A 25,299-nucleotide genomic window follows, 5' to 3' on the forward strand; every position below is an offset into this window, starting at 1 on the left:
GTGTCCTGGAGTCCTCAGCTTTCCACTCCTAAAGGTAATGCCTCTATGTCTGGAAGATTATTATTCAGCCGATTATTCTTAATATTTCAGCATATTCAACATATTTAGCATACTTTGTGCTATTTATAATTTCATTTATGATTCACTACATATTTACATTTAGTAGCTACATTAATGCTTACTTCAGTGCATGTTTGCATAGCTTTTTCTACTTGTCACTTCTAATTATTTTTAGTTTTACTGAGATGTAATTGAAATCTAACATTACATAAGTTGATGGTGTACAACATAATGATTTATGTATATAGTGCAAAATGATTACCACTATGAGTTTAGTTAACATCTGTTCCTTCACATAGTCACAATTTTTTTTCTTGTGACAACTTAGGATCTACTCTCTTAGCAACTTTGAAATAAACAATGTCTGTAACTCTAGTCATCATGATGTATGTGTAATCTCAGAACTTTGTCTTAGAACTGGAAACTTGTACCCTTTGACCTTTACACCCAATTCTCCTACCCCTCACCTCTAGCAGCCCCCAATCTGATCTGGGTCCGAGTTTCCTTTTTTTTTTTTTTTTTTTGTTGAGATTCCACCTCTAAGTGAGGTCATGTCATGTTAGTCTTTCTCTGACTTACTTCACTGAGCAAAATGCCATCTGGAACATATATGTTGTCACAAAAGGCAGGATAATTTCTTTTTGGGGGCTGAGTAGTATTTTTATTTTGCTAGTGAGAAAGCATTTTGTACATTTTAGATGTTAACAAGCCCCCGATGGTTTGGAAACAGGCTCAATACTCCTTCACTGAGGCCCTTTCCATCATGTCTGCCTGGGTGAGAAAGCAAGGCACCTCAGTTTTATTTTTCTTTATGTATTTCCATTATTTCTTTACCCCAACTTCTGTCTTATCTAATTGTTCTGAGGTAAATGGATGGAGTTACTTTTTGTTCCTGGCAGGATGTGTGGGATTGTATAGAAAGGGGATAACATCTCACCTGTTCTCTTTCCTTCCACCTCCAGGCAGAGATGCAAATCAGAGTTAATGTCCTCTTCCTAATGTGCACCCTTTTATGGTGTTTTCTGTAGTAGACCCAAGTTATTTTTGCAATCCTATTCTGTCCTTTTTTTGTGTTAAAAAATATGAATTTCCTGTGTATTTAGAAAAGCAAAGCAAACCATTTTCTAAGGAGATAATCAATTTGGCATCAATTCTAGCATAAAAATTGCATCAGAATGATGAGGAAGTTAGGGAAAAGGTATGTGAATGGACCTACATGACAGAGTGCCTGGCAGACAGCATTCAGGATTTCATCTCTAAAGGAGATTTGGCAAAATCATTTCTTTTTGGTTTAGGTTTTTCACCTTGAGGATTTTTATGTCACTTTTAGACTGTATGTTTGAATAATTTTTGACCTGAGCCATAAAAAAATTCTATAATTTTAAATTATAAGCTGCATTATTACTTTATGTGCCTCTGAAATAAATACTGATACATTTACCAAATCACGAATCAAGCAGTTCTTTGACACAGAACAGGAGAAGTTTTCAGGAGAGGAGAACACTGGGCTCAGCCTGCAGAGTTAATGATTCCCTAGAGCGTGGGGTGGGTGAGCACAGCCTTTGGAGCCAGGTTGTAGGTTCTGCGTCCCAGCTTCTTCACATCTGAGCTCTGGGACCTTGAGCAAGTTACAGTCTGTGCCTCCATTTCCTCATCAGAGTTGGGATCAAAAAGTACTTACTCTTGGGGGTGCCTGGGTGGCTCAGTGGGTTAAAGCCTCTGCCTTCAGCTCAGGTCTTGATCCCAGGGTCCTGGGATCGAGCCTCTCATCGGTCTCTCTGCTCAGTGGGAGCCTACTTCCTCCTCTCTCTCTCTGCCTGCCTCTCTGCCTACTTGTGATCTGTCAAATAAATAAAAAATCTTAAAAAAAAAAAAAGTACTTACTCAATAGTTATTCGACTTACATGAGTTAGTACGTGTGAAGTCCCTAGTGCAGTGCCCACGTTGTCTTAAGCATTATGTGTTCGCTGATGTTAAAATTATTGTGATTATACCAGGGATCATTGTTGTAGTTTACACTAACAATGAAATAAAATGTTCAGATGGAAACTAGGAAAAATTGTCAAAAATGTCTGTCTGTTCTGTATGTTGTGTACCAAATGGCATTAAAAAAAAAAAAAAAAACAACCGAGAAAAAACATGTACTTTCCTTAAAACTATAATTATTGCTAAAATTTTAGTATTTTCTATAACTGATGCAAATATAATCTTAGCAGAGTTTAAATCTATATATAAGATAGGAAAAGACTGAATGCAACCCTCGTGTCTTCTGCTTGGAATGACCTTGACCTGGGCCTTTTTATTTCATTTGAAAAGGCCCATTTGTATTGTTTCAAGACATGTACCTTACATCACTATGACTAGTAACTGTTACTGCAGGAATTTCTGCATATCAACCCCTTTGTAGCCCAGGCTTAGCGAGCTTTACATCCTAGTTACTTGGCCGAGTATAAACCGGCCGTGAGGAATGGCTTCCGTAACTATTGTCTTCAGTGGCCACAGGCCACTTCTCCTCACACTCCTTTCCTTACCTCCCTCTTCTTCTCCCCCCCACCCCTTTCTGCTCCTTCCTCTGATGTTCCTGTGAGTAGTTAGTCTGTGCATATGTGGCTCCATGTATTTCAAACTCACCGCCATTGTTCATGGGTGCCATATTGCCCCTTTGTCACCTGCCATTATGTGCCTGTTGCCTCTGTCTAAACTGCCTTGAGCCAACTTTCACTGGGTCTCAATACCTGGGTCTCAGCCTGGGCTTCCTCTTTTTTGTGAAGCCTTCCCTCATTTCCACCACCATCTTGTATGGGGTGTTTTTATTCCGGCAAGGCTATAGTTCCTGTTCATGGTTCCCCCCTGTATGACCAGTGCCTGGAAAATGCCTAGAATATAGTAATTATCAGTGAATTGTAAGTCAATGATTGGGTATAGTTGTATATGAGAATTTAAAATAATTTGCACAGATCAAGAGAGCAGCCTTACTATGTCTAAACAATAAACATAAGGTATGTCTATCATTTACTTTTTGATATTAGAATAGTATAGCATTTGGAGCACCTGGCTGGCTTAGTTAGTAAGACCTGTGACTCTTGATCTCAGGGTTGTAGGTTCGAACCCCACTTTGGTTGTATAGATTACTTAAAATCCTCAAGAGGCTCCATTGGTAGAGCATATGACTCTTGATCTCAGGGTGGTAAGTTTTGAGCCCCAAACTGGGCATGGAGCTTACTTAGAAAAGATTTTTTTTTTTTAATTGTACAGCATTTGGCATAGAACTATATTTAAGGAAGGTTTTTATTCTCATTGAAATAGCAGTCAGAAATGATCACTGTAGTTGTTAAAAGTTTTAAATCTGATAAACTAGTAAATATTGACTTTATTGAAGTAAACTTTCTCTATTTTAGGTTTCTATTGAAGTAATAAGAACATATTACATGAATATACCCAAATAAATAGACCTGATACCTTGTAACACTAGTGAAATGCTTTGCAACCATAAAATATTATATTTCTCCTGGGTGTTATATATTTATTGCCCTTAAGAAACCATGTCATTCATAGTTTGTTTTCTCTTGCTTATGTCACTCAATTAACTCCTTATTTTTTCTCCTGCCATCATAATCTGACATGAATTCCTTGTCATAAAAGTGATGTAGTCATTACTTTACAGAACAGATTCGCTTTCCAAAATCGAGTTTGCACGTATGTACATGTGTAAATACAGATGTCCTTAAAAAATATCTTAATTACTTTCATTGGAACAGGAATTTAGAAGTGATGTTGCAAATAAAGTAGAACCCAGAACTCAAAATAGAGAATCTTAGGGTTATAATATTCACAGATGATAATTTATGTGCTGGGGTTGTCCTATGCTGAGGGTGAGTTTTTCTCTTATGACCACATGCTATAGGTGAGGGACTGGAGACTGGAGACACAGTGAGGTTAGGAAACGGCCCGGTGGGGGGGCATGGGGGGATGGACGGGGGGGGAGGGTAGTGGGGAGTGGGCTGGTCAGGCTTTGGTGGTTTGGCTGGAGAACCCATGCCCTTAACCATCATGTTAGAGGGCCTCTCCGACCCTTTCTCTCTGCTGCTTCCATGCACTGATGATTCTGCCCAGTCCTGTGTGTTGTTCTGATGATACTGTGTTTTGTGACACTTTTTTCTGTCTAGTGAGGAAAGTATTTTTTTAAATAAAGTATTTTCTTTTTTTATTTTTAGCGATTTTATTGATTTGACAGAGAGAGACACAGCGAGAGAGAGAACACAGGCAAGGGGAGTGGGAGAAGGAGAAGCAGGCTTCCTACTGAGCAGGGAAACCAGATTGGGGGTGGGGGTGTTGTTCTATCCCAAGAGTCTGAGATCATGACCTGAGCCTAAGGCAGACACTTAACGACTGAGCCACCCAGGCACCCTGATAAGGAATTTTCTTATGTGATATGCATTAAGTATGGAAGTTAGTTTTTGGAGTTGCATTCTTTGTACTAAGAATTATATCTTTTTTCTGCCATTGAAATTCTGGAATAGATGTTGCTATTGGAGCTCCACAAGAAGATGACTTGCGAGGTGCTATTTATATTTACAACGGCCGAGCAGATGGAATCTCGTCAGTGTTCTCACAGGTAGAATACTGTTTCCAGAGGAAGTCCTGATAATAAATAGTTTCTGAAACTTCCAGGGTTAATGTGGATTTATTTTTCTTAATTTTTTCTTTTGAGTATTTAATATATTCTATTTCACCCTTATCTTATAATAACAGTAGGTGGTCTCATTTTGAAGGTCATTAATAACTCTTTGGAATCACTTTTTTCTAGAAGAGTTTGGTTCACATCCATTCTCATTTGTTTTTAATCTACTGAAGATTTTCTTTGCATTCTGCAAATTTATGTTCTGAGATGGTATCTGTCCTGTTTTGAATAAGCCCATGTGGCTTTAATGAGCTGTCTTGCCTGGTGCTTAAAGCCCCATGTTTCAGGGAGGTCTCACTGGGAGAGCGAGCACATGTTACTGTGTTCCTTTCAGGGCACAGCTCAAGATGGGAGCTTCTAATAAAGTTCCCTGATCTAATTCCGACCTCACTTTTGTCTTCTAACAAATCAGGCCATTTCAGTGCATAGAAAACACTCCATACTCCTGCAGAAAAGATTTTCTAAAGATACTTTTAGGGAAATATTAGCTAATACTGCAATTTTTGAGGGAGCAAAATCCACAAATGGTTCTCCATATTCAACATGAAAAATCTATACTTGCCTAGTAAAAATTACTGATTTTCTTAGCATGGATACCAGGCTGAGACATGGAAATCAGTATCTGGATGTGAAGTTAGACCTATGGAATGGGAAACACATGTCTGACTTCAGTTGTAGTATAGTGTGCTAGGAAACAGTCTGGCTCCATAGGGAGGCTTTCATCATAAGCCTGAGTAGTAGGCTCCGCTCAGTGATTATGCACGTCTCCTTTTCCAAATTACTTGTTTGGTTATTCATGTTCATCTGGGAGATAAATAAAGAGCCTGAAAGGAGACTGGGGAGAGGGAGTCAAGACTGTTTAAGAAGATCTATACTATATAATTTTCTCTTTGTGATTTTTTTTTTCTAGTCACAAAGGGATTTTTTTTTTCTCTAGTCAGAGAGTAGACGTCACCTGTCCAGTTCAAGCTGGAAACTTTTGTTGCTCTTAAATCCATGTATTTGACTTGAATGCATTTTGTTACAAAATGTACCTGGGTGTTTTAAGGCTCATTATGTAACTAAATTATTGCTTCTCTAAGATACTAGGTGCTCAAAAACTGCTTCCTACTCAACTTGCCTATTTTTCAGAGAATTGAAGGACTTCAAATCAGCGAATCATTAAGTATGTTTGGACAGTCTATATCGGGACAAATTGATGCAGATAATAATGGATATGTAGGTGAGTATAAAATTGTATTTCATAAATTGAAATGAGTTTTATTGTGGATGTTGCTTTATTGCAAAGTACAGAAAACTGGTATAGAAAAACTCTGATTTACTGGTAATTTATTTCCTTCATTTTTAAAGCTCTTGAATTCAAGATGGGTCAGAAACGATCAAATAGTTTCTCGGCTTCACACGGTTACTCGACATTTTATTCTTTGTTCTTGAGCAAAGGAAAAGCACTCATGGAAATAAACATAAGATGCTAAAAAGAAAGGCTTTTTTTTTTTTTTTTTGTATTTTGAGAGGAGATTCCTGGGTGAATGTTTGTAGTTTAAAAATGGAATTTTTAGTAAGCTTATCTTTATATCCTATTTTTATCATAAAGTTTGTTTATATAGTAAAGGGGTGAATATTATTATAAATGAATAGACTCAGACAAATGTGGAATGAATCCTAAGATGGAAGTATATCTTTTCTAATTAATTTTTCTGTAAATAGTATTTGATACAGTCAAAAGGTGATACACAGTTAAGTATTTATGGCTGAAAATAATTCTCTTTGACTAATGATGTTCATTAATCTGTTGTTTTTCCTCCTCCAGATGTGGCAGTTGGTGCTTTTCGGTCTGATTCTGCTGTGTTGCTAAGGTAAGGTTGATGCATTTTACTGCTTAATGACAATTGAACCTAATTGTAAATGATGGGAGACAATTTTTAAAATCAGCAGTGGTGGTGACCTCAAAATGTTTTTGTTTTTGTTTTTTTTTTTTTTGGTATTCTGAAATTTCATTGCACTTTTGAATACTCCTTCCCCCTTACAGGGTATTATAATCAAACAAATCATCAGGCAAAGTCAACATTTTTCAGCATTTAAATGAAAATTTCTCTTGATTCATGCCCAGAAATGAAATTGAGCATTTATGCACATAGTATTAATAAAGCAATTTTATGAAGTTACTTGTACAATGGCAGCTGACAAAACAACATGCAGTTTTTTCTTAAGGAAAAATAATTCTGCGGCTAATATTGCTAATTTTATTTCCTTCTTAGGACAAGACCTGTAGTGATTGTTGAAGCTTCCTTAAAGCATCCTGAGTCAGTAAATAGAACAAATTTTGACTGTGTTGAAAATGGATTGCCTTCTGTGTGCATGGATCTAACACTCTGTTTCTCATACAAGGGCAAAGAGGTTCCAGGTTATATTGGTAAGTATAAGTGTAAATCTTACAGGACTTACCCTGAGTGTGCGCTCCGCTTGCTTGTCTCATGGTCCTCTTCTGAGCCGTCATGGTGTCTTGCCCTAGACGCCAGTACACCTTTCTGCCTCATCTTTTGAGTTCTCATGTTGTTCTTACCAATAAGTGGGGCACCGTAGGAGGCTATCGTTGTCTAGAAGTTACAACAAGAAAAGCAGGAGTATCACTTGCTATATTAGGGTGAGCTAAACTCCGCTTCATAGGTAGTATATCCTTAGAAAAGAAAGAACATTCCCACAGCTTCTCCACCATTTAATTGGGCTCCTTTTATAGCTGGAGCGGACTTAAGTTGGAAGCCCAGAGAAGGAGACATTTCTTGTCTTTGTATGTTATCCTTTGAGTAATTGAAGAAGCATATCTCAAATCTAGACCCCGATTCTAATTTCCATAAGTAACACACATCTCTTAAGGATTTTCTGTGACTGTTTGCTTCTGAAAGTCCTGTCTTGTTCCCTTTACACAGGTAGCTCTCAGTTATCTGCTCTGGAGAAAGTAGCATTGAGATGGCTCACACAAAATTGTGGTTACTGTCAAATCACAGATTCATGTCTTGGTGAATATTACATTTTCTCTAGCAAGTTACACACCTACTTATGTTATACTTAAGCTAATAATAGAATAACTAATGAAACTAGCCAGTGGTAGGAGAGAAGCATGCCTGGGTTTATTATTTGTACGTTAATAATATCTAAAGTTCATGAGCCACACAAGACCAATCGAGTTGATTGCATTTGTGACCCTGTAGGCTCTCATCAGCTAAACATGATGAAGGGCAAGGCACAAATCCTGAGCTAAATGATGGATACATAGTTTCAGAGGTCTCAGCCTTAATTGGCCTGTAATGAAAAGTACAGAATGAACTTAGTATATCTACTTTATATCTACTTAAGATCAGACTCCTGTTGAATAGTGCCCTGCAGAAGTCCTCGCTAGAGCCATGGTGGTAGAACAATGGGCAAAACCTTAATCTAGGGTTACAGATCCAAGAAGTGGCAGTGTCAGAGTATGGCCCCCATAACACAGTCACACTGATGGATGATCTGAACAATACACCTTAAACAGATACCACTGTTTCCCTTTATGCAAAATCAGTGCTTGTCGTACCACCAATTCCATTATGACAAGACATTTTTAAAAATGGTTAAATGAAATGCATAAATAATCACAGCACTGTTACAAATATAAGCTTTTCTGTTGCATAAAATGAGTCCTTGGGAGAAATACTTCATGTGGTAAGCATGTTTCATAAAACCAGTATGTTTTGCCACTTGGAGTGGGTTTTTATTCACTTTTTTTTTTTAATTTACTTTTTGTGTGAATTTATGGTGATGAATTGTAGGTAGCTGACTCCATTGCAGCTCCACTCTGAGGCACTGGATCTCGCGGTTGTAATTTTGAGGCCAATTGATTTGGACTTCATTATTCACTTTCTAAATAAAAGGAAGGTTAAAGATTTATTTGAAATTTGTAGGAGTAAGATAGGTTTTAGACTTATGTTTCCTTGAAGTAAGTAGACAGAATCCTTCCAGAAGAGTACGTTACTCCTAAAATGTGAATGAACGCTTCAGGAATTCAATAAATCCTTAAAAATACCATTTCTGAGTTATTGCTTCTGTATGAGTGACCTCTCAGCAGACTGTTAGATGTAGCTTGTTTTGCAAAGAACCCTAATAGATTTAAAAAAATGTCTCTGACTTTCTTGGTAATATCTGGCTTGGAATTTTCTTGGTTGCTTGTTAATTTGACTTATTTTGCTAATTGAGGATATTCATTAGCAGATGATTATGTACTGTGTCAGAATTGGAGTACATCTTACCAGGCTGCCAGAATATTGAGAGAATGTCTGTATTTTGCCCAAATCAACACCGGAAGGTCAAACTGGAAACCAATAAAAACACAGAGGATACTAATCAGGGTCTGGGGCTGGAAAAGGAGACCTCTTTCAACTGTTTTATATAGGTTTGACTTTTGAACCCCTTGTTCACATTACATTTTAAAAAATAATAGTAAATAGCAACCCCTCAAATTAGGAACAAACAGAAAGAAATGAACCTAACCATATACAAAATTAGTTCTGTAACCACACAAGGTAGAATAATCTCAAGTGGGCTTTCAGTGCTGAGTTCTGTCTATGCATCCTGAGTTGGATATTCTAAGGACAAAAGGACTCCAGAGAAATCTGAAACTTTACTCAGAACTTTTATTGGTAGTCACAGTTTTAGTATTGTAGTTTTGAAATATTTATATGTCAGAAAATTAAGTAAATAACTAAAGATGTTAATAGTTAAAAGTAGAAACCTAGAGAGAAGCTTATAAACCTTTATTACAATTTTAGCAATTTGTAATTTTTTAAATTGTTTCCTCTTCCATATTTTAGTTTATTTTTTAAAAGACATTTAATGAAGATAATTTAAGATATTTCCAGTTTGGATATAATTTTGACTATTTTCAGTTCAAAAAAAAATAATGCTTTTAGGTGATTATATTGATTGCAATTCTCTCTACATTTTGCAGTTTTGTTTTATAACATGAGTCTGGATGTGAACCGGAAGATAGACTCTCCGTCAAGATTCTACTTTTCTTCTAATGGAACGTCTGATGTGATCACGGGCAGCATAAAAGTGTCAAGCAGAGTAGCTAACTGCAAAACACATCAAGCATTTCTGCGGGTAATGTAAACTCCTTTTTATGAATGAATAAACTTCAGTAATTATCAGTGTAGTAGAAATGCTATTGCATCAGTATCCTTTTATAAAATGTGGTTGTAAGCAAGTGTGATCCCCGCCCGTCCGGCTGAACTAGCTGACGTGTTTGTTGTTCCAGCGTTAAAATGTTCGACAGTCCTGGGACCTGGATCCTTCCAAGTCCACTTTTTGCATCGTCCTCATTTCACATTTATCACACTTGCCTGCATCACTCTTTTTAAAGATTGGCCTTTTCCTTCCCATAATTGCTGTGTCCACATCCCTGTTTATACACTTCCTGAGAAATGTACATGCTGAGTGGCACTGCTGAGCCTCACGCCTGTTACCTTGGTAGGGTTTTGCGGGGGTGCTGAGAGAGGAGGCCGGGAAGTTGGTTTGTTTCTCATGTGACTCTAGGGAAGCAGAATCCACCATGACCGCTTTTGGATGCGGTCTTTGTCTCTGTGCCAGCATTGTCCATGATGTCAGTGGGAACTTGCGCAGTTGCAGCCTGATGGGGATCATCTGCAGGCTAGGACAATGGCTTTCAGGATGTCTGGGGGTACGTCCTGCCAAAGCACAGCCAATTTCATGTTCCTTTTATTAAAGCACTCATTTCCAACTGATCGTCCTGTTCCTTGCCTTGGTCAATTTTTTTTCCCCCCTCATATGAAGCAGTGCCAGGTCTTTTCTATTAGGGAATGGTGTACTTCATCAGAAAATCTATTGTCACAAAAAAGCCAAACTATTCCCGGGAGCCCTTTCTGGTATTTCAAATGGTAGCCTCAACTTAGAACTTAATTTTCCCTGAGATACTTCTTTCCAAGCAAATGCAAACAAGTATCAAGATTCTAACACTATTAAATGCTAAGAGTAATAATCCCTGTGTTGTTTCCTCATTTCCCTTAACAGTTTTTATTATAGCATTAGAATAAATCTATTACATGGTTGAGAGCCAGAAGTATATAATATTACTAATGTAACCATTATTTATATAGTAGGGATTAAAGAAGGTTTTGTTTTGTTTTTTTTAAATCCCCTTAGTTGTGATTTTACTTAGGTTAGTTAATCTTGGACACTATCGTTGAGACCATTTTCAAGGCAGTAAAAGGGCCAATGTTAGACATTCACAAAGAAACCTATTGTGTTGAATTTGTATTGCTAACTGGAAATTGACCTGACTTCTTTAGTCCTGTGTTTCTTGGCATTGTTCTAACAAGAAAGGATTCCACAAAATTGTATGTTCTCATCAGAATGACTTGCAGTGCAAAGCACAAGTTAGCAGAGGTCTGTGTTGTCAACACATACTTGTAGTGTTACCCTGGTATCATGGTCCCAGGTAACAGCCATTGACTTTTTGACCATACTGTAAATGCCAAACAAAGGCATTTAACCTCTGGGATTGGTACGGAGTGAGTTTTTTTTTTTTTTTTTTTTTAAGGTAATTGAGGCCATTATTAAAATGAAAACAGCTCTAGTTGTGATGTAGGAAGATAAGGGAATACTCTGAGTACATTTTCCACCACACCAGCATGGTAGCTGAAGCTGTTCAGAAACATGAATACTGTTAAACTTCTCCAGTCCAGAAGAATGGGACAGAAACTGATACTTTTATGCCTTCTTAATGATTGTAGAAAAGATGAGCAATGGTCAGGATGCCTGGATTATCCCTTTGTTCCATAAAACATGCCAAGTATCAGGAGAGTGAAGGAATACTATGCTTCAGCTTCCTTTACAGTGAAATGAGGTAGAGTTGGTGATTACGTAGCCAGGCCCATGGCCCCCACATCTCAGGGCTCTCTGCCTGCCAGCTGGGCACACTTTCCTCGTGTGGTTGTTCCCATTGGTCATACCACTGAAGCTCCAAGTCTCCATCCACATGATTAATTCTGTAGGTATTTGAGTACCAGTGTTGCATCAGGTTCTGTTGAAACACTTGGGTATAGCAGTGAAATATAAAAAGATCACTACCCTCATTGAGTTGACAGTAGAATGGAGTAAGACAAACCATGTGGTAAACATGGTAATGTAAATTTTACAGCGTTTTAGAAGATAAAGGTGATTGAAAAAGGAAAAAGTGCAGCGTACAGGAAATTGTGGAGTGCTGGGGAAGAAATGAAGGGTGCGTTTTATTTATTGAAGTACAGTTAACAGACGGTGTTATATTAGTTTTAGATGTTGAATATAACAATTAAGAATTTTATCCATTAGTGCCCATCACGATAAGTGTGTTCTTTTAAAAATTTTAACTCCCAAGTAGTTAACCTACAGTGTTAAATTAGTTTCAGGTGTACCGTATAGTGATTCAACAGTTCCATGTATTACTCGGTGCTCAGAAGATAAGTGTCCTCTTATCCCCTTTATCTGTTGCACCCATGCTCCCAGCTTCCCTCTCTCTATTCTCTTGAGTCTGGTTTTTTGTTTCTCTTTTTTCTTTGTTTTCTTTCTTAAAATCCATAAATGAGTGAAATTGTATGACATTTGTCTTTCTTGGACTTATTTTCTCTAACATTATACTCTCTGGGGTCATCGATGTTGTTACAAATGGCAGGATCTCGTTCTTCTTTATGGCTTAGTAATATTCCTGTGTGTGTGTGTGTGTGTGTGTGTGTGTGTGTGTGTGTGTGTGTACATGACATCTTTATCTATCAGTGAACACTTGGGTGGCTTTCCTGTCTTGGCTATTGTTAATAATGCTGCAGTAGTAGGGGTATATATTTTTTTGAATTAGTGTTTTCATTTTCTTTGAGTAGATACCCAGTAATGGAATTACTGGATCATAGGGTAATACTATTTATAACTTTTCAAGGAACCTCCACACTGTTTACCACAGTGACTGAACCAGTTTGCATCCCCACCAACAGTACACCGTGGTTCCTTTTTCTCTACATCCTTGCCTGTACTTGTCATTTCTTATTTGTTTTATTCTAGCCACTCTCACAAGATTAAGATTCTGATTCTAGCCCTATCTATCTTTTAAGAGGGTTTTAAAAAAGATTTTATTTATTTGACAGTGAGAGCAAGAGAGCACAGGCAGGGGCAGCAGCAGAAAGAGAGGAAGAAGCAGGCTCCTGGCTGAGCAGGGAGCCCGATGTAGTGCTCAATCCCAATTTAGTAGTTTTTTGTAGAGTCTTTAGAGTGTTTTATATATATAGAATCATTTCATATGCAAATAGTGGAAGTTTTACTTTTTCCTTACCAATGTGGATGCCTTTTATTTCTTTTCCTTGTCTGATTGCTGGGTAGGACTTCTCATACTATGTTGAGTAAAGGTGGTGAGAGTAGGCATCCTTGTTTTGTTCCTGTTCTTAGAGGAAAAGCTTAACAGTTTTTCACCATTGGGTATAATTTTAGCTGTGGATTTTTTTGATACGGCATTTATAATCTTGAGGTATGTTCCCTGTAAATCTACTTTTTTGGGAGTTTTTATCATGAGTGAATGTTATACTTTGTCAGAAGCCTTTTTTCTGCATCTGTTGAGATGATCATGTAGTTTTTATCCTTTAATTATTGATTCGATTTACCACACTGGTTGGTTTGTGAATATCGAACCACCATTGCAGCTCTGCAATAATAATTTGCCACTTCATTTTGGTAAATGATTTTTTAATGTATTACTCAGAATTTGGTTTGTTAATATTTTGTTGAAGATTTTTGCATCTGTGTTAATCAGGGAAACTGGCCAGTAATTTTCTTTTTTGTAATGTCTTTCTTTGGTCTTGGTATCAGGCTAATGCTGGCCTCATAGAATGAATTTGGAAGTTTTACTTCCTCTTCTATTATATTTTTTTAATAGTTTGAGAAGAATAGGTATTAACTTTTTTTTAAATGCTGGGTAAAATTCATCATGAAATCCCCTGGTCCTGGACTTTTGGTTGGAGGTCTTTGATTACTGATTCAATTTCTCTGCTAGTAATCAGTCTGTGCCAATTTTCTATTTCTTTCTGATTCAGTCTTGGAATATTACATGTTTCTAGGAATTTGTCCCTTTCTTCTATGTTTGATTTCTTGGCATATAATTTTATCATAATATTCTCTTAACAATCCTTTATATTTTTGTGGTATCAGTGGTTTCTCCTTTTTCATTTCTGATTTTATTTTGGTCTTCTCTCATTTTTTTCTTGGTGAGTCTGGCCTAGTGATTTACCAGGTTTGTTGACCTTTTCAAAGAACCAGCTCCTTATCTTTTCTATTGTTTTGTGGTTTTTAGTCTTTATTTCATTGCTTGAGCTCTCATCTTTATTATTTCCTTCCTTCTACTAGTGTTGGTTTTTGTTTGTTTTTGTTCTTCTAGCTCCTTTAGGTGTTTGCTTGAGTTTTTTTCTTGTTTCTTGAGGTATGTCTGTATTGCTCTAAAATTTCCCTCTTAGAACTGCTTTTGCTGCATCCTAAATATTTTGGACCATTGTGTTTTCATTTTCATTTGTTTCCATGTATTTTATTTCCTCTTTGATGTCTTGGTTTACCCATTCGTTATTTAGTACCATGTTATTTAGCCTCCATGTGTTTGCATTTTTTCCAGTTTTCTTGTAACTGATTCCTGTTTTTTTATTCCTGTGGTCCACGAAGATGCATCATATGATTTCAGGCTTATTAAATTTATTGAGACTTGTTTTGTGACCTAATATGTGATGTCACCTGGAAAAGGTTCCATATGCACTTGTAAACAATGTATATTCTACTGATTTTGTATGGAATGTTCTGTATGTATCTGTTAGGTCCATCTAGTCTAATGTGTCATTGAAACCACTATTTCCTTGTTATTGTGTTTGGATGATCTGTCCAGTGATATACATGGGGTGTTAAAGTCCCCTGCTATTGCTGTATTCCCATTAGTTTCTCCCTTTTTATGTGTTAATAATTGCCTTTTGTTTCTCCCTTTTTATGTGTTAATAATTGCCTTTTGTATTTTCGTGCTTCCATTGTTGGGTGCATAGATACAATTGTTTTATCATCTTGTTGGATTTTCACTTTATATAGTGCCTTCTTTGTCTCTTGCTGCGATCTTTGTTTTAAAGTCTATAATTTGTCTGATGGAAGGATTGCTACTGTAACTTTTTTTTTCACTTGCATGTATGTATATGTTTTTTACCCCTTTGTTTTTCAGTCTGCATGTATCTTTAGGTCTGAAGTGAGTCTCTTATATATAGCATATAGATGGGTCTAGTTATTTTAATCCATTCGGTCACCCTTTGTCCTTTGAAGCATTTAGTCCATTTACATTAAAGTAATTATTGTTGGGTATGTATTTATTGCCATCTATTATTTGTTTTATGGTTGTTTTTATGGTTCTCTGCTCCTTTCTTCTCTTGATCTCTCCCCTTGTGCTTTGATGGCCTTCTTTAGTGTTACACTTGGGTTTTTGTCTCTTGATTTTTGTGTATCTATTATAGGTGTTTGATTTGCAGTTACCATGAGAATCATATATCACATCCTAAGTATATAACAATTTCTATTAAGTTGTTGGTCATTTAAATTTAAACCCATTCTAAAAAGCACTACATTTTTACCCCATCCTCCACATTGTATGTATATAATGTTATAATTTGCATCCTTTTTTGTGAGGTCCTTGACTGATTTTTGTACATAAAATTGATTTTTACGCCTTTTGTGTTTTAACCTCCATAATGGTTTCATAAGTGATTAATCTACTTCCTTTATTTATTTGATTACCTCTACCTTTGAAATTGTTCCCTTTCATAGTTTTCTTCCAGTGGAAATGTTAAGTTTTTTACACCTTTATAGTGTTTTATCTATTGAAATGCTCTTCTATTAGATGTCACTTTTCCCACTGTGAAAATGTTTTCTTGTCCATATACATATGTGGCAATGAATCTCTGTTTTTGCTGTATTCATACATACAACTTGATTAGATCTTAGTGATTTCTTAGTACAAGTTCTTAGAACAAGGGATAATTTTGAGGCTGCTTTGATTTAGGGAAACTCAATTAACAATTGGCAGTGGTTTTTAGGAATGTTGGAGTAGCTATGGTGGACTGAGACTTCCCTGAAGGATTTATAGAGATTTTTTTGGTTGATCTTGATGGAATCTCCACATCAAAATATTCACTGATGTTTGAGAAGAGAAGAAAGGGTGGTAAAGTGGGACAACAAATAAAGTAACAAGATTCTCACCCTGCTTGCAACATTTCCAGTAAAAGCTAGAAATACATAGCTTAGTCATCAGACCAGGAATGCCTGTCTGCATTGATATTCAGAGACCCAGTGAGTTCAGTGGCCTTAGCATGTTGTGTAATTATGAAATCAACCTGCCTATATACAGTAGATTAGTTCATTCTTTCCCTTGATTTCTCAAATTTCTAGATATTTGGATTTCTGAAATCAAGAAATTTTATTTTGTTATGTAAGTGTTTAGGTGACTTCTAAAGCCCATCTTTTTCAAAAATAACTTCCAGGAAATTAATATATGTTTGATTAGTAAATTATATTTTATTTATTTGTTTATATTGTTCAGCTATACAAGTACATAGCTCAGTCTACACATTAGACTATGAACTGATCCATATATGCATACATTTCTGCTGAAAATCTAAGTACAACCGACCTATGCAACTATCCTGATGTTATGGTAGTCAAGAATTGTATCCATTATTCCAGCATATGTTAATTCTTTGCTAGTTTGCAAGATCTATGAAGACAGAATACTACTATTTGCATGTTTGTATTCTTCCTTAGAGATAATATGACTCATTACATGAGGTAGAAATCAATAAATATTTTTAAAATTTATAGATGATGTGTTCCCAGTGCTGTTTAAAGAATTCTATAAAGGAAAAGCTGAGAATGTTGTATTGGTGTTACAGTTCTAGCACCTGCTTTGGGAGTGCTGTCTTTCCTCAAGGTGTTGGTAATGCCAGACTGTTCTCCACTCCCTAAACCAAGCTGACTAGCTAGAGCGGTTATCGGTTATCGTCACAGGTGGTGGTGCTGGCTTCAGTTGCAGTCTGTGCCTCTGCCTTTCCTTCTCCCTCCCCAATCCATTTCCCACATTTGTAACAGAGGGGTATTTCAAAATCATAAACCCGATTATATTCCTTGCTTAAAATTCTCCTAAGACCTTCTCATCCTCTTTTGACTGTAGATTGGTGGCCCTCCTTCTTCTGTACTTGTGTATACATCCATCAGAATGCTCATCCCCCACACTGCGTGTGGATTTCTGGGTTATTATGGATTGTGACAGAGGTATAGACTTTCAGTTTTGTATCCCCCAAAGTCTTCCTTCCACACAGCAGACCCATGCATAGATACGTTGCAATGTCTATACCTCAGTGTCCTTTCTCATTCAGTAAACTTTGTAAACATTTCTGGCTCTACCCTTTGGGTTTTTTATTGCATACACACAGTAGGAAGATACGGGCCTATGGCTCAGTCCTCAAGTGGCCATAAATACGGATTTCTGTAAAAGTCAAACAAAAAGGTGGACTTTGTGTAATTTCAGACAGGTGCTCATTTGCACGCCTGTGGGTTGCCCTATTTTATGTAATTGTCCATAAAAATGTGGCATGGAATCTTCATTATTTTTAATATAGATAGCACATGCCCATCCAAATGAAGAATTTTAAGCAAATCTACTTTTTCCCTCCCAAATACTTAATTAGTCATTTCAAGACATTTTTGATATTCTAGCCTTTGTCTTAGGTGGAGCTGTTAAAGTTAAATAAGTGTGAATATCTGTCAAATACAGTTCTTGCAAGAGTGCACGTACATTTTATATATTGTGAGAAAAGCATAATTAATAGCTAATTAGGATAATGAAAGTAATATACACCAGATGTAGAGAAGACCTTGTGGAAAATTAGTATGAATTAGATAACATGCGATTTGGTCAAAGCAAGCTTGTTGAGAAGAATTAAAATAGTGGACATGTGGAGGGACAATCAGTGGCTGTCTAGCTCCTACACCTAGGGAATAATTTAATCAAGTTTGCTATTGTAATACTCAGGGCTTCAAGCTGTTCCGTTTTCACAAGTTGATAACTTGGGATTTGGGCCTTGATTTGCAGCATTCCTATACGGTCCAAGTTTCATGTTGAGGTGATCACTTATCAAGTACTTTAATAAAATCATCTCCATGTATAAAAATGGAAAAGTACTAAGAGATCTTGTGTGCTCTGATTCATGCTCCATATCTTCCAGGTACTAGCTAATTAATGCAAGTCTAATACAAGTCTAACTCATTTCCTACTTAATACACATTGACTGGCAATGGTCTGATTTTCTTTTCTATTTTGTTTATTCCCTCTAATTTTTCACCTGCTTTTCTTATTAGAAACTGAAGTTCATTAATTTCTTGATTGGTTGATGTAGCTATATTTTGAAGCAGCATATTTATAATAAGTCACTATCTAACATCTATCGAACTCTTAAGTGCCAAGTGTTATGCTAAGCATTTTGCAAACCTCGTGCCACTGAATGCTCATAGCAGTAGGTACAGGTATCATAAATTGTCTTTCTCTGCATTTTTCAGATGAGGTAACTAAGCCACAGACAGATGAAGTAATTTGTCCAAGTTGTTAGTGTTGCACTTGAGATTGGAACCTCTGTACCTACAAACCACTTGCTCTTAGCCCCTATATACATATATTGATAGTTATAAATATTGTAAAAAGAAAAAATTACATCTTTATTTACATAAAGATAGAGTAGAGGTAGTCTTTTATGTCATAGGTCATCATGATTAATTTACTTCATTGATTTTTATCAAGCTGCTACATCACAGCCGTCATCTGTATTACAGGCATTTTTCCCATACCAGTTAGGGATTACTAGTTGATGAGCTTTACAAACTATCTGTTCTCTATTTGCTGTTAGGCACTAATGTTTAAGCCATATTCCAATCTTGAAATGTCTGTAGGTAATAAAAACCTGGGCCACTAATGTTACTTACTAGGAGTTCTGTTAATGACAAAATCATGGATCTACTCAGGAATTGAATAAACATAAACCTCAGTTATGGTTTAAGGTAATATGTCTAGCCCTGGTGCAAACACTTGAGTCTCTTTAAATGGTCAAAAGGAACTTAGTTGAATTTCCTTTTTAAAATAGGAACTCCAGGGTGCCTGGGTGTCTCAATTGGTAGACTATGCGACTCTTGATTTCAGGGTTTGTAAGTTCGAGTCCCACGTTGGGCATAGAGATTACTTAAAAACAAGCAAACAAATACATAAATAAAATGAGAATAACCTGTAGATTGAAATGGGTGTTTGAAAGGTAGGGTCAAACTGTGACGTAAAGCTCACACATCAAAGTATAGTAATAATTCTAGTAATAAAAGAAAAAATTGCACAGCTCCAAGTAGATAGTCTTTACTGATTGTTAACTACTGATTGTTAATTAAATGGAGATTATTTCTCCATTTAATTTTTGTGGCGCTTAAGATACGTGTTTTATAGATTTGCCATCAACATGTCTTATTTCATGAAATTTGTCTCCTGAATTCTGATATAAATCCTCATAGATTACTTCATCAGTAAAATCTTACTTGCCCACCTGCTTAGATAATGAGAAAAAGAAAGGTGTCTGTTTTGTTCAGTACACTTTGAAAATCTCATTTCTGTCTAGAGAGGGCCGGGTTAAGTGCTAAGAGGTACCATGTTTTATGCATTACTGACTTTTCCCCCCCAAAGGCATGAGATTCGAGAACAACTGCTTTCAAAGTTCCTGCCAGCTATTTTACTGTTTGTGTATATATGTATGTTACTAAATAATTTTGACACTATGTGGTATATTCTGCAGTAGGAGGCTGGTGAATAATCAAATAATCTTTAAGTACATGGGAAGATATTTTTAAAAGAGAAAAATAATGCCTGCACGTGGAAACTCAAATTAAAATATGTGAATTGACAATGAGTGTAATGAACTCAAGAGCTGTTTCTCTGGGGGCAGAATAAAATAAATTTAAAAATCATCCAAAAAAGTGGTGCCTGGGTGGCTCAGTTGGTTAAGCAGCTGCTTTCTGCTCTGGCCGTGATCCCAGGGTCCTGGGATGGAGCCCTGCGTGCTCAGCAGGGAGCCTGCTTCTCCCTCTTCTCCCGACTTGTGTTCTCTCTTGCTATCTCTGTCTCGAAGTCTTTTAAAAAATCATTCAAAAAAGCTTTTTGACCACATATACATAAGATTATGAATGAGAAATGCTATGTAAAAATTAGTATACGATATTAAATTTCAAAGAATGTCATGCAGAATGGAAATCAGAATGGATCCCAGATGAGTAAAATTCCTCTGTAATTGATAAATAATCCAAGAATTTTCTTTGTGAAGTGTAAAAGCACAATAAACTTAGAAAAGTTGTAACAACTAATAAAATTCAGTAAAGTAACTAGGATAAAAGATTAAATCTATAAAACAAATAACTTCCCCACATATTATTTATAACCTTCTTAAAAATATAATTGGGAAAGCTCCATAAATAATAGAAAAATAGATTTCATAATAAATACAAAATTAAATGAATCAAATTGAATTAAAATGTTACTGAGACCTATAAAAGAAACTAGAATAAATTGAGATACCCTATTTCTACAAGTTTACTACAGGGAAATGTTAAACAGAATAAAATGCTGATTAGTACTTTGAAGTGATTTACAAAGAGTTCATAATGGAAAATGCTTATGTCAATTGATAAAAAGTATGCATAGAAAATATCTAAATCAAAGACCATATGTCCAAATATAAAACTACAGCACAGACTGGATATGTTTAATTTTATGCTCTTTTTGTGTTTTTTTTCTAATAAACATACATGCTTTTTGTAATGTGAAAAAAATATGCACATTCAGTGTATTTTAATAATTTAGAGGAAAAGGTAAATACTTTCCTTTCCATGTTGTTTGACTTTAATGCAGGGATGGAGGAACTTTCTATGTATGTTTTCATTTACATACTTGTTGTTATTACTAACTTAAGGCTTTAAATTTCCTTAGAAAGATGTGCGGGACATCCTCACCCCTGTTCGGATTGAAGCTGCTTACCGCCTTGGGCATCATGTCATCAATAAACGAAATGCAGAAGAGTTCCCACCACTTCAGCCAATTCTCCAGCAGAAGAAAGAAAAAGACATAATTGAAAAAACAGTAAGACTATTTTCCTTTATTCAAAACGTGATGTGCATGTAACTAAAGTAATTTTTTTGAAACATTGCCTAATTCCGGGGAAATGAGTTATCTTTCTGATTTCTTTAAAATTTTTTATGAATTTTTTAATATAAAAAGATTTATGGTATGTCTTGTTTTCCATTTTTCTTTATTTTTTATATTTCCTTTAGGATATTGAACTGAATATTTTAAAATCTGCATTTAGTCCCAGCAATAGCTTCCCATATACATGAGATGTTAATCTTCTTTCCTTGATTCCTTGCCCATGAGGAAAATAAATTGCTAGGGAGTGCTCATAATGACAGTGAGTCACATTCATGAGGTTTCTCTTCCCCTTTTTCATTTTCTGACTCCTTCTCTCTCATTTTGTCTCCCTCTCATTCACTCTACCCAGATCCATTCATATCTCAGTAGGCAAATTCCCTTGCTGGCTTTTACTCATTTATAAACATAAGTATTTCTGTTATACAACAATTTCTCTTTCAAATTCAACTACAGGCTTTGCAGCCATGTCCCAGGATCCATTGCATTTTGAGATGGATCTGGCATTCTAACCAGTGCACAGCCTTTTCTAATGTATTCCAAAATACCTCCATTTCACTGGCAGTGTGTTTACCCCCAGGAGTCCAGTTGTTTGGACCTTTCCTGTCCAACAACACAAAGACCTAGTCAACAGGATGTTTGAGGGCATGGTAAAAACATTCATTAAAAGCATTTGCTAGGGGTGCCAGGGTGGCTCAGTGGGTTAAGCCTCTGCCTTTGGCTCAGGTCATGATCCCAGGGTCCTGGGATCCAGACGACCCCACCCCCACCCTCTTCCTGCTTCCCCCTCTCTCTGCCTCTGCCCACCTCTCTGCCTACTTGTGATCTCTCTCTCTCTCTCTCTCTCTCTCTGTCAAATAAATAAATAAAATCTAAAAAAAAAAAAAAGTATTTGCTCATGGCACAAGGAATGTAGAAGGCAGAAGGGACACTTGAAGGGCTAGTTCATATCCTGTCTAGACAAATTGCTACTAAGTCACTTGAAGCAATTTGAGCTGACACTCATGATTCTCTAGAACACTAGATCAGGTGAACATAATAACTCAAGGCAAGTTTTTTCAATACCCTTATGAATATATCTATGGTAGATCTACGGAAGTCAGTGTTTTCACCCTTCTGTTGAACTTTAGTTGTCAATATCCACTATTCTTAACTATGTTTAATAATGAAAACCACAGTGTTGTAAGTACATAAGCCCAAACCTGGCAACTTGTAGTTACATTAGAATAAAATTCTACCTTTTGGTTTTTAGAGCACCATGCTTTATAAGTAAGAGTGATAGGGAAAAAATCATGTTTACCTAATCATTTAGAGAAAGATTTGCACTTCCCTTCTGCTTCACCAGGTTGAGGTAGTCTGTGATCGGATGCACTATTTGACAACATGCTAGTCATTTTCCATTTAATGAACCTAGCTCCTCCTCTGACTTTCTAGATTTCTCTTAGCATCTCTCCCTTTTCACCTGTTCCTCTCAGCTTCCTTTTTCTCTCTCTCCACTCTTTTCTTTATACCTCAGGTTTTCCTGTGTACCTTTGAGTATCTCTGGGTCCTATTAAAATGCTCTGAGTTAAGTAGATTCTAGAACCCTGAGTGTCAACTATTACTATGTTCAATGTGTCCTCAGAGTAAAATTTCTAAATTTCTATATTTTGCTGTTTTCAATAAATATAAGCCCATTGTCCTACCATCTGTGAAAAGTAAGGGCCATGTTTATTTGTAATACGTGGTATCAAACTGTAGCACCAAAAAATTGAAAGGAACTCAGCAGTGAACATCTTGGCAGCACAGATTTTAAACACTTACCTCTAAAACTTTATCTGTTTTATTAAACTCATTTTTTCCCATAACAATTTATAGAAGAAGCAATAATGTTTTCCATTAAACAAATTTAGGCTTTCAGTTTACCTGTTGGAAGAATCAGTTCCTTTAGCCCTACAGTTGTCATTTGAACCTGTGACTAATTCAAAAGTGGCAAAATAAGTCATAGATGTCTTATGCTTAAGAATAGAGGTATCCCAAATTGTTGAATTACCATAAAAAATACTGTTGTGTTTTATTTCCAGATAAACTTTGCAAGATTTTGTGCCCATGAAAATTGTTCAGCTGATTTACAGGTTTCTGCGAGATTTGGATTTTTAAAGTAAGTATAATTTACTGTTACTCATCAAGATGGGCAATGGGTGTGTGCTTGTAGGTTCTAAAGAGAAAAGCACTAAGAACTATTCCTTAGGGATTAGCAGCATTCAAAGAATTGCGGGGGGAAAAAAAAACAAACAAAAAAACAACACTTTCCTGAAAGAGTAATCTATTTGTAATAAGGAATAAGTAATCTATTTGTCACCCACAGAACATAAATACTCAGAGGTGACCAGTTTTTGAACAGTGAGAATATGTGAGCACCAAGATTTTATAAAGCATATTTTAATCTTTCACGGACCGCTCAGAAGATATTTCAGGATTTAGTTGTGCCTTGAGCTATCATGATTGTTACTATGTTTTAGACAGGTGTAAGTGCCTATTAATAGAGTTTTGGTGGCACAATGAGCTAGTGTTCACTAACATATAATCCTTAGGGTTTTTATCATCCAAAAACTGGTAACATAAGTCAGAATGATGTACAAAAGAAATCCCTAAATGTATATGAGAACATTTGAAAGGGAATAAACCACTTTGCTTGTCTAAATTCATAGAAGAGGGAATAGTAAAAAGATAATCCAGGTATCATGCAAAGAATAGTACGTACCTAGCATACAGTCAAAATTAGTTGAATGTTGGCTGCTGTTACTATTTTATCATGGGAAATAAACCAACTGCAATTTTATCAAACGTATCATGTCTAACTACCCTGTTTTGAAATTGGTCTGCATGCTAGAGGGAAGATGTGAAGATGAGGACCAGAGAGAGAATCCATCGTGAGGTTGAGGGCTGATTGCGTACAGAAAGTAAGAGGGGACAGAGACATCAGTGACAGGACAGGAAAATGGGAAATTATTTGCGGGGAGGTGGAGATAAAAAGGAAACAAGCTTAAATTGGGACATGTTGAATTTGGTGGGATTTCTACCTGCAGCTTTCCACTTGAAAATCTAGTTCAGGATTGTTTGGAAGTCGCCTACACATTAGCGATCTGTGAGCATGAAGGGGGGCCTGGGGTAGGGAATGTGTGGAAATGTGAATTTCCCAGAGGAAAGAATGAGGGATCAAGTTGGGGAGGGGACAGTTTTATTTAACAGTCTTCACAAGAATAGGGAGTCCCTGGGGGAAACTGTAAAGGTATCCCCAGAGAACTAAGACAAGCAAATCCATAGTGAAAGAGCCAGTGGAAAATACAGAAAAAGGGACTTCATATTGTAAAATTTTAGAGAGAGCTCAGATTGCACAATGCCTGGGGCAAGGTCATGGGAACTAGCATTAAAAATGTGACTGGTGGGTGAGAAAAGGATGTTCCTGGCAATTTTTAAGATGGAAATTTCACTGCAGGAGTAGCCAAGGGAGAGTCTGAGTTCAAAGGGAAAAAGCATATACTGGGAACGAGTAGGTTCAACTGAAAAATTTCTAGGTGGTGATGAAATTCGTTATTTATCGAATCATGGGACGACACAAACACATGTGAGGGTCAAAGGCAGAGTAAAAACTAAATTGAAGAGGGAAATGGACTTCAAGCCTGGAGCACTTTTCGAACTCTGTCAGGACTCTCTCTCTCTCCCCTCTGAAGCACCGGCAGCTGCTCCCTTCACCTTTTGCACATCTTTTGCTTTAAGTTCCACGTTGCCATCAAACTCAGGTTCCCCTCCAACTTCTCTAGCTCTTTCTCACTTGTCACTTGAGGATCTTTGATGTTGGCTCTCTTGGCTTCCTAACCTGTCCACCCACCCCTTTCTCACACCCCCCTGTTTTCCCTGAGTAATCGTGCCCACAGCTGTGACCTCGCCTGGCCTGTCTACACTGCTGATGCTCAGATCAATATCGGAGTTTCACACCCACATATGCAACTGTCCTGTCCTCTTAGGTGCCCAGTCACTATCCACCGGTGACACAACCATTAGTCTCCAAAGCCAACAACCTGGAGCTCAACCTGCATTTTTCTCTTTCTTATTCCTGAGGTACAGTAAATTACTAAGTTCTGTAATACTACCACCTACAGGTATATTTTATATATCATGCTTCTCTCCCCACCCCCCCCCCTCCCGTCCCCCCCCCCCCCCCTCTCTACCACTCTTGCTCCAAACCAGATACTCAATATCCTTCCTGGGTCCC

General features: G+C 36.8%; 1 protein-coding gene across 1 annotated transcript in view; it reads left to right on the forward strand.

Annotated features, from left to right (window-relative positions):
- ITGA4 (integrin subunit alpha 4) overlaps positions 1-25,299 on the forward strand; it is a 77,464-nt gene that overhangs the window by 30,218 nt on the left and 21,947 nt on the right. Inside the window, exons 11-17 of the mRNA XM_059394280.1 lie at positions 4,581-4,675; positions 5,873-5,963; positions 6,552-6,597; positions 7,000-7,154; positions 9,720-9,874; positions 20,832-20,981; positions 23,108-23,184. Coding sequence (XP_059250263.1) covers positions 4,581-4,675; positions 5,873-5,963; positions 6,552-6,597; positions 7,000-7,154; positions 9,720-9,874; positions 20,832-20,981; positions 23,108-23,184 — 769 coding nt within the window. The remainder of the gene's footprint in view (positions 1-4,580; positions 4,676-5,872; positions 5,964-6,551; positions 6,598-6,999; positions 7,155-9,719; positions 9,875-20,831; positions 20,982-23,107; positions 23,185-25,299) is intronic.

Source organism: Mustela nigripes, chromosome 3, assembly GCF_022355385.1.
Source record: "Mustela nigripes isolate SB6536 chromosome 3, MUSNIG.SB6536, whole genome shotgun sequence".
NCBI classification, from domain to species: Eukaryota; Metazoa; Chordata; class Mammalia; order Carnivora; family Mustelidae; genus Mustela; species Mustela nigripes.